At 36.2% G+C, this 13,880-nt stretch overlaps 1 protein-coding gene across 2 annotated transcripts; it reads left to right on the top strand.

Moving 5' to 3' along the window:
* Positions 1-1,499: 1,499 nt before the first annotated feature.
* Positions 1,500-9,588, top strand: LOC100888393. 2 transcript variants are annotated; one of them, XM_030975298.1, is made up of 6 exons: positions 1,640-1,706; positions 3,969-4,014; positions 4,789-5,300; positions 5,834-5,909; positions 6,293-6,384; positions 7,443-9,588. In XM_030975298.1, the coding sequence occupies exons 3-6, from the start codon at positions 4,817-4,819 to the stop codon at positions 7,619-7,621; spliced, it is 831 nt and encodes a 276-aa protein (XP_030831158.1). In that variant the 5' UTR covers positions 1,640-1,706; positions 3,969-4,014; positions 4,789-4,816; the 3' UTR covers positions 7,622-9,588. The 2 variants fall into 2 exon arrangements, with proteins under 2 accessions (XP_030831157.1, XP_030831158.1); XM_030975297.1 differs by lacking the exon at positions 3,969-4,014 and having other exon boundaries at positions 1,500-1,706.
* Positions 9,589-13,880: the final 4,292 nt, after the last annotated feature.

The following is a 13,880-nucleotide window of genomic DNA, read 5'->3' as shown; positions in this document are numbered from 1 at the left end:
CTTTACACAAGCCTTTCATACCTTACCTGTTAACTTTGTATGAACTTTATTAGAAGTGTACCGGTAAGTTGTTTTAGTTTAGTTAAATATAATCTCTGTATGTAATGTCATTAATATGTGTATCATTTGTTTGAAACAGCATTTTTCATGGTTTAGGATTTAATGTAGATTTATGCTTTGTAATAAAGGTCAACACAACAGCTTTATTTAAATTTGTTATCTGCTGTTTGTAAAGCGTCATTTTGACGTTATTGCCAAAGCTGATTTAGTATCATGCTCTCTCTAAAAGTATTTTATTTAAGAAATAAATAAGAAGTTCTACTTTCAGTGCTAATGGTTGATTGCTTTATAGTTTGAATCTCCCAATGACATAGTTTATTTTAATGGTGCAGAGCCAAAGTGTTTGTCACATCACATCTCGTCTCATTGGACTGCATGATTACATTGACATTGTATGTATGTATACCTGATGAATGATATCAATAAACTTGTCTCTTGTAACAAAAAGCATAATATTTTTGTTAGTTTCATGTGTTTTGTGTTCATTTTGACTATTTTAAGAGAATGTGTTTACTTTGATAGAACTGTAGACTTCATGACCTTGACAAAAGTTAGTCCGCATTTGTAATACAGTAATGATTATATGTATATGATTACCAGACATACCAATGACCTCAGTGTTGTTTTCCACAAGATGAAAAATGTGTCACCATAACCCCCCCCCCCCCCCCCCCCCCCCCAAAAAAAAAGTCATGTACAAAGATGCAGCTTTTTAACACTTGATGATTGATGATGAACCAGGGAGAGTGGATATACCCCGGATATACATGAACAATAAAAAGTTAATGGAAGTAATTAGGCGTAGGGGTGTCCCCAGCATCTCTCAGAACATATGGCCCTAGCTATATGCTTGTAAAGTTGAAGCCTCCCTTGCACCCCTTTTCTATGATATAATCATTAAATATAACAATGCCCCATCTGCATGCACACAGCTATTATAATATAAGGTGAAGACAGTACATATGACCTCGTGGGAATATATGAAACGACTTTCGCTCCCATAATGATATATCAGTTAATTTGTTCCAACACAGTAGCAATCAGAATATTTGAGGTTATATTAGATTCTGACAACTATATTCTGAAGGGATGTGGGGTATAAATCGAGCAAAATGCATAGTTGAAGATTTTGTATTAACCCCCATCCCCATGCAGGCCCAAACTCCTATTCGCTTGTGCAGTTTATCTCTCTCATATCGTCTGCTAGCTTGAGTTTTAAAAATAACAGGAAAACGAAAACAAATAAAGACAAATAGGGCCCAATAACAAACAAAGAATATCATTTTTCGAAGAAGGATGTGTGCTACTTATGGAAAACAAATTATGTTCAAGCTATTTTCCAGTTTCCCGATGTTCCCTGTTTTGTCGCCTTTCATGTTGACGGCCCCACCCCAACCCCAACTACCGGTAGTTGATTGAGGAAGTTATTATCCAGTGACCCCACGTGCGCGCAGAGCTCGCCAGCAAGCTAGCTCTTTTTTGTATGCCTTGTGTCGCCGCACCGGCCGGGGCGCGCCCGGGGCCCGGCCCGTTGTACCAGCAGCACGTTCGTTTAGAATGCACGCTCCATACATATAGTACATGCGCCGTAGCGACACAGTCCATGCAGAAAATATCAGCCGCCCTGTACATCTGGAATGTTACACGTGGGTATTTTATTTTGTATAATATTGTTTCAAGGGATTTAACATGTTGAAGCTATTTATCGATGGAATATAATTTATCATGAATGCAAGGGTGGTCTGAAATAAAAATAGCTAAGAAAGGGAGGGAGAATTTTTTATGACGGATGGGATTATCAGAGTTGACAAGAGAAAATGACGTTTGTCATGATAGTACTAATAATCGACGTGTTTGTTTTGGTGTGTATGCTTTGCTTTGAAAACGTGAGCTGGCACTGCACTGGACTTGTTTTGATCAGACGAATGTATATCTCTTGTAAAGTAATATTGTTAACATCTTAAATAGTTAGTGTGGTCAAATGTTTGACTGTGATAATGTCATTTTTTTGTTTTCATGTTGGACTTGATTGAGGATGAGGCCTGCATCATCTGATCATGTGCATGTGGAATCCGAATGAGGATGTGTAGCTACTAAACTATTATTATGATTACCGGGAGGCCTATGTTGTCTCTGCATGCTGCAAGTTGCACTGCAGTTCCAACTTTAGGCAAAGACCAAAGTAAAATTCTACAATTGACAAAGTTTCGGAACTGATCTAAAATGAAATAAGCGACAAAAGCATTAATACGAGGAGAAAAGTAGACCTGGCTGAACTGACGTTTTTAAATATAACCATTGATGATGTCTTCATGAACATCTGTTGTCTCTGTTCTGCTCTATACCAAATTCTTTGATAAAATTACATTTGTCAAGCCAGCGCCAAGCAAGCGGTGATCTACCTCGAGAGATAAAAAAAAAAATAGCATAGGTTTTACAATGCAGGGGTCTGAACTATTCGATTACAAGACTCGCAAAACCATCTGTCGTGGGGTTGTGTCAATTTTTGCGATGATCAACCTCTACGAGATAAAAACATCAAAATATTTGATGAATTCAGGGGAGACATTTGCTCTTTACATTGTACTACTTTGTAGGATGTTTGAAAATCTACTTTGAATTCAGCTCCTCCAAATAAATCTCTATCACCATGATCAAGTGAAGTTTTTAGGCTGTTTTGGCTGACAATCTTGGTTCTGGCTAACAATCTTGCTCCTTTGAAACTCTCACATGGGACCAAGAAAGCAAGCTATTATTTAATTTAGTTAACGTCATGATTATACTTGTAGGCAGTCCCAGCAAGGCCAGCAGTAGTCTAGACATCGAGTGTTGTGACGTTGATTTAGATAATCTTGCATTATTGCATATATGTGTGAGAGGTCATAGTAATAGTTTTAAAGGTAAAGACCAGTATTGGAAACGCCCCAATTTCAAAAAATGAAATAGAAGCTCTTATTACAATCATGTGAAAGAATATGTTTTGACTAATACATGATGATACAAATTTTGCCGGGAAACCGCCTACTAATTGATATATTTGGTAAATTAGTTTATCTATTGGTGTGTGAGAGATAAATGCGCGTGTCACGCATGTGTGCATAGTCCCATATACATCTTTCTGAGTACAGTGCTTGTAACTTTACGAAGACTGGGCCAAATTTCTTATCATTTTGATGATTCCAGGTCCTTGCAGTACACACCAATACTTATATGCTAGATGATCAACCTTTTCTGATCGATTCCACAACGTTTCTTTCACAATGCAATCGCATGACCATAACTGGTCTTCATCTTTAACACTGTAACACCTACAAAATAGTACAAATACAGGAGATATAGGCCCTAATCTTTCTCATGGCCCCATCAGCTAGTCTAGAATACTCTTTACACACCCTCTGCCTTAGTTTATACTCTAATTGAGTATTAACGTTGTAAACGTTAGGGGTTGGATCGGGGGGGGGGGGGGGGGGGGGGGGGGGGGGGGCTATAGGCAGTTTATTCTGCTTTTGTTCAATAACAATGTACAAATCACATTGCTAAAAATGTTGGGTTTCCCAAGACCTTTCTCATGTATATATTTATGTATGAGTCATCCTAGATTTGTCCTTATCTTTGCATTGATACTATTTATTCACAGTAGAATGGGGGTCAGCCTTTTTTTATGAGGTTATCTGAGATTTATAAACTTGTACAGATATTGAAGAAAGCCTCTTATTTTTGTTGAGCCCACAAGGCCACAACCTGTACACATTGCATGGGCACTTATTTTTTTTTTACCTTTCTTGCTTCTTCTTCATTACTTTTGAAAGATAAGTTTATTCAACCTTTTTTTTTCTTCATCAAGCCTCTGAAAAAAGAATATGGAAGGATTATAAATTCTTTTTATTTATTTGATTTATTTTATGCAGAGTGGTGTAATTTATTGAAAGACCGCTGATTTTTTAGCCGTTATTGGTGAGTACTTTATTCTTCACCATTTATTGTATTTATGTAGTGTGTATTTTTCAAGCAGTTATTTCAGTGTGATATTTTTTTTTAAAAGATAGATGATCTGTGTATTTATGGTAAAGTTTACTGACATTTGTGTCACAACTTTATTTTCAAGGCTTAAAACACATGTATATTAGAAATGCTATTGCCTCCGAAATGCACTGGTCTGGGTCTTTTTTTCTTTTTTCCACTTTTTTTTTTTCTTCTTGTTTAAATCATCTTTTAAGATCTCTTCTATCATGATGTTTAAAAAAGGGGTACTCTGTTGTGATATTGCAATAAAGTCCACTGGCATAATAGTTCACATAGAATACAACAATCTTCATTCTTCCTTTGTTTTATCATGGAAATTTAGAATATTAGCCTACCTCCGTCCAGCTTCCATTTGGAATGAACCTAACTACCATCCAACTCCATTCAATTTTAATTCAGAGTGTAATCATAATCTCTTCATCCCACTTTGAATAAAAGATAAAGTAGAATCAGACGTAGTTGAAGCGAGACATATTGATTTGTAGATGATATAAAATACACACACACATAGTACACTGTGCTGTCTCTAGAAATGTCTTCTAATCTATGAGAACAAATAAAACTAAATTGCCAAATCGTTGCCATATTCATAAGTTAAGAATTAGTAGAATGGAATGTTGTCAATATTGCTTTGAAGTCTGAAACAACTTCTGACATGAGAGTTCATATCTTTACTAAGGGTGTAATTTTTGTTTCTGTCTGCAGTTCACGAGACCAACCTCTCTCCCCCACGATGCATCGCAACTATGGCTCCGGCTACGGTCATCACGGCCCCCACAGTCACCAGCCCCACCACCACGGTGGTTCCCATGGCATGGGGATGAACATGGGTATGGGGATAGGTATGGGCATGGGTATGCAAGGCATGGGCATGGGCATGGGTAACATGCAAGGTATGGGCGGTCACCAGGGGATGGGCGGGGCCGCGGCCATGAACAGCTTCTTGAGCAAGTACCCGGCCGTGAGCAACTACACCAATGACATGTCGCCCGCGGCCAAGGCAGCACGCGTCTTTGTGGGGAACCTGAACACGTACACGAGGAAAGAGGACAGGAAGAACATCATGGAGCTGTTGATGGAGACGTTCATGAAGTATGGACGTATCAGGGCCATATCGATCCACAGTGGATTCGGCTTTGTACAGTTTGAGACCAGTGAACAGGCAAAGAATGCCATGAGAGGGGAGCAGGGAAAACTAATCAAGAACCAACCACTAGGTGAGTGTATCTGTACAGTGATGTAGAGGACCATTGTTTAGTGGAAGACTTGTTGAAAACAGAAATGAAATGAAAATCCTAAGAGACTTATCATTTACATAATGTCTCATTCTTTGTAGATAACACTCAATCAAAAGTTCTGTTTGGATTGAACTAACATTTTACTTGGCATATATTTTTACTAAGTAAAATTGCTTAGTAAGATGACTGGCAAGTTATATATTTACGCCCAAAATTGTCAGCTGCTGTGACATCACACACCTTAATTTTGTTGTTTTCTCTGCCTCAGCTATTTTAGAGCTTACAGTATGTGCATTAGAAGTACTATATTGTGTTATAATTTACCTGTGCTCAGCTTACCTTCTTATAATTACGTCATAATCTACAGACCAGTTGCCAGTGAGTACACTGACTACAGTTTAGCACTGTATCATGGATTCTATGCAAGTTGTGTAGGACAGTGTTATGATAATTCATTACTCCATTACCACCGCTTATTTGAATTTCAAATTTGACTCCCGTCTTTTCTTTAGATCTGTACTTGGCGAGTGATCCTGATTTCAACAGACCAAAAGGCTTCAAAAAAGTTAACCATGACTGTGGTTATGTGTAAGTATTCATTCTTCACTTTTGGCCTAGATGCAGTTCCCTTCTACATTTTCGTTCTACTGTAATGTATTGTTATTATACATATGCTATTGCTCACATTACTTATGTTTGAATGATATGTTTTTAATGGAATGTGGAAAATAAAAGTTGAACTTGAACTTTTGAAATATTTACAATTAGTGAATATCCCTAAAGAAGGAATTGCTTATAAAAAGATAAAAATTGACTCTTCTTTGAAGTATTTACAAAGTGCAATCATACAATTATCTTTCAATAGCTGTTGAAGCAACGTTTAATAGCAAACTTGATTATTGTATAGAGTTCCGGTGATGTGAATTTGGTTACAAAAGTAAAGAGTTTTCTGTTTTTGATGTCTTTGACAGAGCCTATGTTGATCCCTCTACTCTGCCTACCATTCCAGCGAAAGGGATTCCATCAATGAAGAAGAGATATAGACTTACCAAGAGTGGTGATGGTAAGTCAGGCCTTTTACAGGGGTTTGCAGGGTTTCAGGATTTTGCTTGGTAGTATTAAATGCAGAACTTTCAGGCCTCAAGTTATCCAGAATGGACAGTATTTGCTAATAAAGATGTTCTACTCATATGCTGCACTGCTCAACTAGAAATGTACCAAAATCTCCCAAAATCTAAAGACAAGTGAGGTTTGACATTGATTATTATGGTTGGAACACAAGTACTGAAAGGGATTTCTTTTTGTTGTGAGGTTGCGCCAAGGATCTACATCTCTGTTCCTATCCAAAGGACATTGTAATTAATGATTCATACCTTCCCTAGAGCATTCACATAATAGTTTTATTATGATCCATGGATACCCCCATTTCCTTTTACCATTGCTATCATTAAAGGGATCCGGTAACTTTGTCTCAGATTCTGAAACAAAATTCTGGATTTAGCTCATGATGCAATGATAATTATAAACCTTTAGGTCAGTCAGGAGCCCCATGACTTTTACAAGCCGATCGTCTGTCTGATTATCAAGATATTTATGATTGGAATTACAAATTTTGAAAACCGTTCGCCTGACGGTTTTCATAACACTACAGTCTATTGGGGAAAACGAGTATGGTAAAACCGGTCACTCAAAGATTTTTACTTTTTTGAGGCATTTCTTGATCATTTTTTTAGGGCTTCAATATTACACCATATCACAGACACTGATAACACTTAGGGCTGTGTATCTCAGATTTAACATTGTTAAACGATCCCTTTAAGGCCTACCGCCACCTTATTTTGAGGTAGATATTATGTAGGCATGCACTTGGATGTGTACTTGGAAAGAGCTCTGAAATATCATGTTTTGAGCCAGAAGGACTTGATAACTTACATCTTACTATTGTACCTTATTATAGAGTTCGCTCTGAACAGGCAGTATCTATATTGTCCTGACCTCGGTAAGAGGAAAGCGTCCAAAATGTTACAGGGATCGTATGTTTATATCACTTGCAGTGCAATTTCATGTGACCCAGAATGATGAGATGATGATTGTGTTGTGTGTTGCTTTAATTCATTTCAGAACCCCAGGGTTGGGTGTGCGTATTCTGCCAGCATGAAGCCATAACACCTTGGGAGCTGATGAAACACGCCTCAGCCATACATCAAACACAGATCTACGACATGGGCGGCAACGTGGAACAACCCAAGACATCGGATCCACAACAAGAGGCCATGCAAACACAGTCAGCTATGATGTAAACACAATGGAATGTCAGGTGACAATGTCATGTGACTTTAAAAAGACTCTGATAGAGTGAAGCATTATACAGCTTTGATGTGGAGCGGGAGATCATGTGATCAATACAAAGCTGGACAGGTCAGTCATAGTGAGCTGTTTATCTCCAGGTGTCGTCTTGGATGGACCGATGTGATGGAGTACTGACCATGAACTGTCTATTTATGGTAGTTGGTCTTCATTGGATGACCATTGCTGACCCGCATGTTCATGGTGGTCATTTTTTCGTTGAAAGTGACCAAATTATTTGAAAATTTCAATGTATTGCAGCTAGAGTATGGGTGTTTGGTCATTAACGCACTGTGTAACAGTTCCCCGTAGTTGATCATACAATAATGTAGATTCTCTTAGCATAGGTGATGTTTTACTAGTAGAGGTACTGACCTAATACAAAAACGGACATAATGACTTTGCAATGTTCTCGAAATTTCACCCTGCATTTATTTTGTATTCTCCATATTGCAAGTAGTTGATAATGTACTAACGGCTAAATGTTCCAATAGACTGTAGCACACTAGATGTAGGGTAAAGGAGGTCAGGCATTGTTAAGATGCGATGTATTTATGACATGTATCATGTACTAGCATCTCAGTCACACTGCCACACCTACCCCTAACCCTAAATGAACTAAACTTGACTTGATCTCAGCCATTTGGGGGTTATGTTCAGTGTTTTTGCTCCTTCTGGGCCCCGTCTTACAAAGAGATGCGATTGATCCAAATCAATCGCAAGTCCTCTAATCAATCGCAAGTTTGCAATCTCCTTTCCCTTATGTACATAGTTATGATTGATATCAATCGCAAATAAGTTGCAATTAATATCAACTCTTTGTAAGACGGGGCCCCGATGTCAGTTTTCGTGTTGGTTGTTTTGGCGCTTCTTGATAATAAGACTTGCTCATACTGTAACACACAGGCCCTAGGCCTAAGGCAATATCAGTATGCATGCATGCCTATTATAAATACTGATTCAGTGTTTCTTTTGTCACAGAACCAGTCTCACTCTTATTGACAGTTGTGCTCACTTCTATGTGCTCAATAGATCCATTTGGTTCTATTGCTTTCTAATATCATGCTTCACAAGAGTATCATGAAATGTGTGAAAATTGATAATGCGCCAATTTTTGTGGAAGAAGCACGAGAGAGAGTGGATTTCGTTTCACAGTCATTGTACTACTACAGTTATACTTGACTTGAGAATATCAAAACAAATTGGAAGATTATCCAATCAGGATTATCATAGTTTTTTCTCCTTCCAGATACAGACTAACTGTTTGCAATATGGAAAAATATTCATTGCAATGAGCATAGGTGAACCATGTGAGCAAACCATTGATCACCCATGTAAAACATCATCTTGAAAAATAAGGTGAATGCATTCAAAAGGTATTTTTAATTTGGTATTTGGATGTGTATTTCAATTAGGGAAATATCAACTCATAAAATAGCATTAAATAGAATTTCATTTAAATATATGCCAAAGTGTGAATTAGTGAGTTTACTATTTCTGATGAATGATAGTTTCATAATGCAGAACTACTTAGCCGTGTTGGTAGATTTTATTTTCAACTAGTTGTCGCCTATGAAAATAAGGAATGATAATTTGCATTTATTGGAAAAATAGTGTGCTAAAGAAGCATTAGGTATTCTTAAAATAATCAATTTTCTGCTGCAGCTTTTGTTATGTCATTAAATGGTGCAAATTATCTCTTGATAAACAAGACATGTAATGTTCACTGTTTGTTGGGGTCTATTCTAGGTTGCAGGTTGCACAGTTCACACACAATCTTCAGTCTTTCACTGGCCTGAGATTTGAATGTTATCAGTCAATTGACTCAAGTCGGAAGTACCAGGATGCATTATTATTTGTGTATCATGATTATTTTGATAATAAAATTGTTTAGTATTGAAAATAAACAGAAAATGGGCAGAACAGAATACAGATTTCTACATAAATAACACCACCTACCCCTGCCAAGAGTAATAATGGACTGGAATAACCTACCCCCTTCAACTACATGTTTATCGCAAAACTCAACTCACCACCAGTGTATCGGGTAATTCCCTCATGGAATATTTAGGACAACCATCCAAGATAGAAGAACAATATTTATGGTACATATACATCAATTATTGCAGATTATTGTACGTTGTGAATCTCACAAAGCCCAAAATAAGGTCTCAAGTAGGTAAAACACAATATGAATTTGTATTCACATTGCCTTCATTTGCTTGGTAAAATTTACTTTATGCTGGTAATAGGTAGCTGTCCGAGAGGCTTGACATCAATGAGGTTGGGGATAATGATAATGAATAATCTCAATTTATATAGCACTTAATATGGAATACCGTCTCTAAGCGCTTTACAGATATTATTACCAGAAGGGTTTTTGTCTAGTAATTTATTTGTTGCCTTTATTTTTTCTTGCTTGCTTGCATGCTTAATCAGTCAAGATACTTTGACACAATACTTCATTGTGCTAGATGTATCTTGTTCGTTACTCGTACAATACATAGTTTGAAACACTCTTTATAAGATCGGTTTAAAGTAGATCAGTAACTGGGACGGTATCTTCTTATTCTACCCATTTAGGACATGCTTTTCATATTACACACATCTGTATGAGTCTTTGTCAATAAACGGTAATGCCGTGCTGAAAGAGGAAAAAGAGAAGTATTGATTTAGCTCTGGAATTAATGGTTTATAATACTCTCACACGAACGTGCATTGATGAGTAGAGTATGATCATATTGCTATCTCCTTGTTATAGTTGTCTTAAGTATGCTACTTTTTTTTTCATTCATTTTTATCATGCTTTTTATTTCAAATTAAGTATATTTGATTCTTTTAATATGTTATGAAGTTTAACTTTTTTAATGTGCATTTTTAAAGTATTATTGAATATTACAAATATAAGTTAGATTGTAGTGTCTTAGTAATTGTTTTATTGGTATGGTACGGTATGAAAATGCTACCGATGCATATTTTTCTTATGTTCTTCATGTAGACTAGTTGTTTATTCGATGTGTATTATTATATGATATTGCTTATATAAAATAGATGGTAGATTTTCAATTCAAATTTATTGATTGGTAAGATTTTATTGGAAAAAAAGTAGTATTTTTCTTATCTTTTTTTTTAGTGTACATGTAGTAATGTAATGGTTAAGGTAACATGATTTCAAAGATATTTTTCCTTTTTTTTCGTAATTCATTATATTTTCATGGATTTTTTCTTTCTTTCTTTGTGAAGCTAGCATATTCAGTACCCAGACTTTTTTTCAACTACTTACTCAGTGTTCTGAAAACCTGTGGGCTAAATCACCAGTACATTGTAAAAACTAAATGCCAAAATCTCTGTATCATGAAAAATGGACATTATACATGTTAGGAATTTGAATGAATCATGTATATAGAAAACACTGTTGGCCCCTATTGTAAGGGTTTGATAAACATTATCATGTTCAAAATTTGAAGTACAGTATTTCAATGATACTGAGGTCATCTTTAGCATTGATTGGAAAGTTTACATGAAAGATTGCACCAGGTTTTCAGAATGAATTTCCTTGTAATACACTTCATAGTTGTGTATGAAAGGGTGGTATTTTCTTAATATAATGTACATGTGTTTTCTTCAGACACTCAGTGGTTACTTTCACATTGCTACTCTTGGCTCATGGAATGACATCATAACTGGTCTACGGGCAGAAAGTAAAACTTGGTCGATATGGGCTTGAAATTCTGATCAAGTCAATCATACAAATGCCATGGGGCATATATATAGCTGCCATGGTCCAAAATTTATTTAACAACAGTGTATTTAGGAAATACTTTTCTTTATTTCTTTTAAGTTGAGATTACTGTAGACTTATAGCAAAGAATTTTCTCAAACTTGCACCCCCAAATAAGAGGAAATAAGTCTCGAGCTCTTTGAGAAAAGCCAGATGGCATTAATGTCCTTTTCTTGTTTTTTTCTTCATCATGAAATGGTAATGTCACAATGGGAAACAATTTAAAATTCTATTTTTCGAGGAATGATCCTCTTGCCCCCAGAGTTTTACTCTGCCCTTTCTGTCTGGTATGAGAATATGAAAATGAAGCCTCATTTCTGCGAAGTAAATATCACCATGACGATGTGTTTACCACAAGTGTCTTGCTTAAGAAGTTGAAAAGACAAGATTGAGGCTTTGTGAAAAGTATTTTTGATATGGAGAAAAATTGATGAGAATTTAATGAATGATTTGATTGTATCAATATTACATAAATTATAATGTAAAAAGTATCATGTACAGTGGTCGCATAAGCACTTGATGTAACTAGCTATGGTAACCATATCTATTACAATGCGAATAAATGTTTAATGTTCATAGAACATCAAGCTACTGTTTCGAAAGTGTGTCATTTTGATCTCTTGTGAGTTGTGATTACTAAACATAGAGGAAACAGTGTTTTATAGGAGCTGGAGGGCAATTCCGTATTATCAATAGGGATAATTTGACATTATCTAGCCTACCAATGTTGTTTTTGTGATTCCAGAACAAACAGTATTCTGTTACTGTCATCATAAAAAGTCTTGTACGGTGCATATCACATTATACAAAATAGTGGGCCATTTCTTTGATGTTTAAATATTCCACTCCATGTATAATCCCCAAGCAAATTATTGAATAATTTGTATGATCAAGATTCAAGAGGCATGAATATTTGTCAAGATGTCCCATTATCACGAATTGCCCTGCAAAATCTTGCACAATATAGGAATTTGTTACATTTTCATGTAAGAATAAATGGTATGTAAACTAAAGCGTATACAGTACTAAAAACTGAAACTCTGGGATATCCTACCAGAGTTGAAGACCAGGGGGTGTTTCACAAAGATTAAAATCGACTTTAAGTTGTATTGGCAGGGCATTCATGTCACTGGTTGCTCTTTTTCCTTTCAATAATGAATTATCAAAAAAATATAAATTCTGTCGATTTGTGACCATGATTTGTATAGAGACCGATGCCAGAAAACGGTGAGAGCAAACGGTGGTATGAATGGCCTGTTGATCTTAGTCTTTGTGAACCACTCCCCAGGAATGCACCGCACATTAGAGTTCAAGATTCCATTCATTCAATCACCCACACAAATGGAACCACAAATACACTACTGTAGTTTTGGATTCTTTTGATGAAAAACCATAAACTTTACGAGATCACAAATTAAACTGGTAAAAAGATTCATTTTTCTTTCATTTACTGATATATTCAATACATATGAATACAGGATAAGCTCAATCATTAAAAAACATACATGTATATGCTTTTTGGTTGTATTCATCATCTGTTATTTCCTCTATACAAACAATATTCTTTACCAACAGAAAATTAAACTTATTCTTGTTTACAAAACATGATGAGGCAGATGGATAAATCTCATATTAATAGCCATTAGTTAGTCTGAGTAATATCTCAATATGATATGATCATTCAAATTGCAAATAATTCTTACTTTTCCTTCTATCAGATGAACTGTTTTGTACGACAGGAAGACATTTATACAGTAGGTTTGTGGGTGCACCATGTGAGAGAGAGAGAGAGAGAGGAGGGTTGAGGAGTCCTGAAAAAGACTCTGACTCGGTAATCTTTCTTGGGGGTGTGGTAGTCCTGAAATGGACTGTTTGTTATCTTTCTTAGCATATAGTTCTAAGGAGAACTTTAGTGCTTGGAGAGGATGAGTGGCTCGATGTTTCGAACAGGTTGGCTATCCGTCGTCAGGAGTGTTCTTATTTACAATTTATTTACAAATAATAGAGAATGTTTATTAAACTTTTTCCTCATGATAAATAGAGTTGATTAACACAGTCTACATATCATTGTTCTCTAGCTCTTCAAGGCAGCTAGCTGGCATAATCGATCATTGTCTGATTACACTGAATATGAAGAAGATTATCAACTGTAGAGTAGTCGGCTGTTATTTTTCTCTAAATGTCCTGGGGGGGGGGGGGGGGGTGTTTCACAAAGACTAAGATCGACTTTAAGTTGGACTTATCTATGGCAGGGCGTTCATGCCACTGTTTGCTCTCACCATTATGATCTTTAGATAATATCTTTTCCTTCTATAATGAATTATCAAAAAATGTAATTTCTGTAGATTTGTGACCATGATTGGTAGGTCTCTTGAGAGACCAATGCCAGTAAATGGTGAGAGCAAACAGTGGCATGAAGGGCCTGCCATAGT

This window comes from Strongylocentrotus purpuratus, unplaced genomic scaffold, assembly GCF_000002235.5.
Source record: "Strongylocentrotus purpuratus isolate Spur 01 unplaced genomic scaffold, Spur_5.0 spur5_scaffold_8, whole genome shotgun sequence".
NCBI classification, from domain to species: domain Eukaryota; kingdom Metazoa; phylum Echinodermata; class Echinoidea; order Camarodonta; family Strongylocentrotidae; genus Strongylocentrotus; species Strongylocentrotus purpuratus.
This window is presented reverse-complemented; position numbering and strand designations above follow the sequence as displayed.

What these genes read in the sequence shown, in the direction of transcription:
- LOC100888393 (XM_030975297.1), top strand. Translation starts at nt 1,642, where the DNA reads ATGCGCCGTAGCGACACAGTCCATGCAGAAAATATCAGCCGCCCTGTA. An exon ending in AATCAAGAACCAACCACTAG is followed by an intron (nt 5,301 to 5,833) that starts GTGAGTGTATCT and finishes TCTTTTCTTTAG; the next exon opens with ATCTGTACTTGGCGAGTGAT. An exon ending in AACCATGACTGTGGTTATGT is followed by an intron (nt 5,910 to 6,292) that starts GTAAGTATTCAT and finishes TGTCTTTGACAG; the next exon opens with AGCCTATGTTGATCCCTCTA.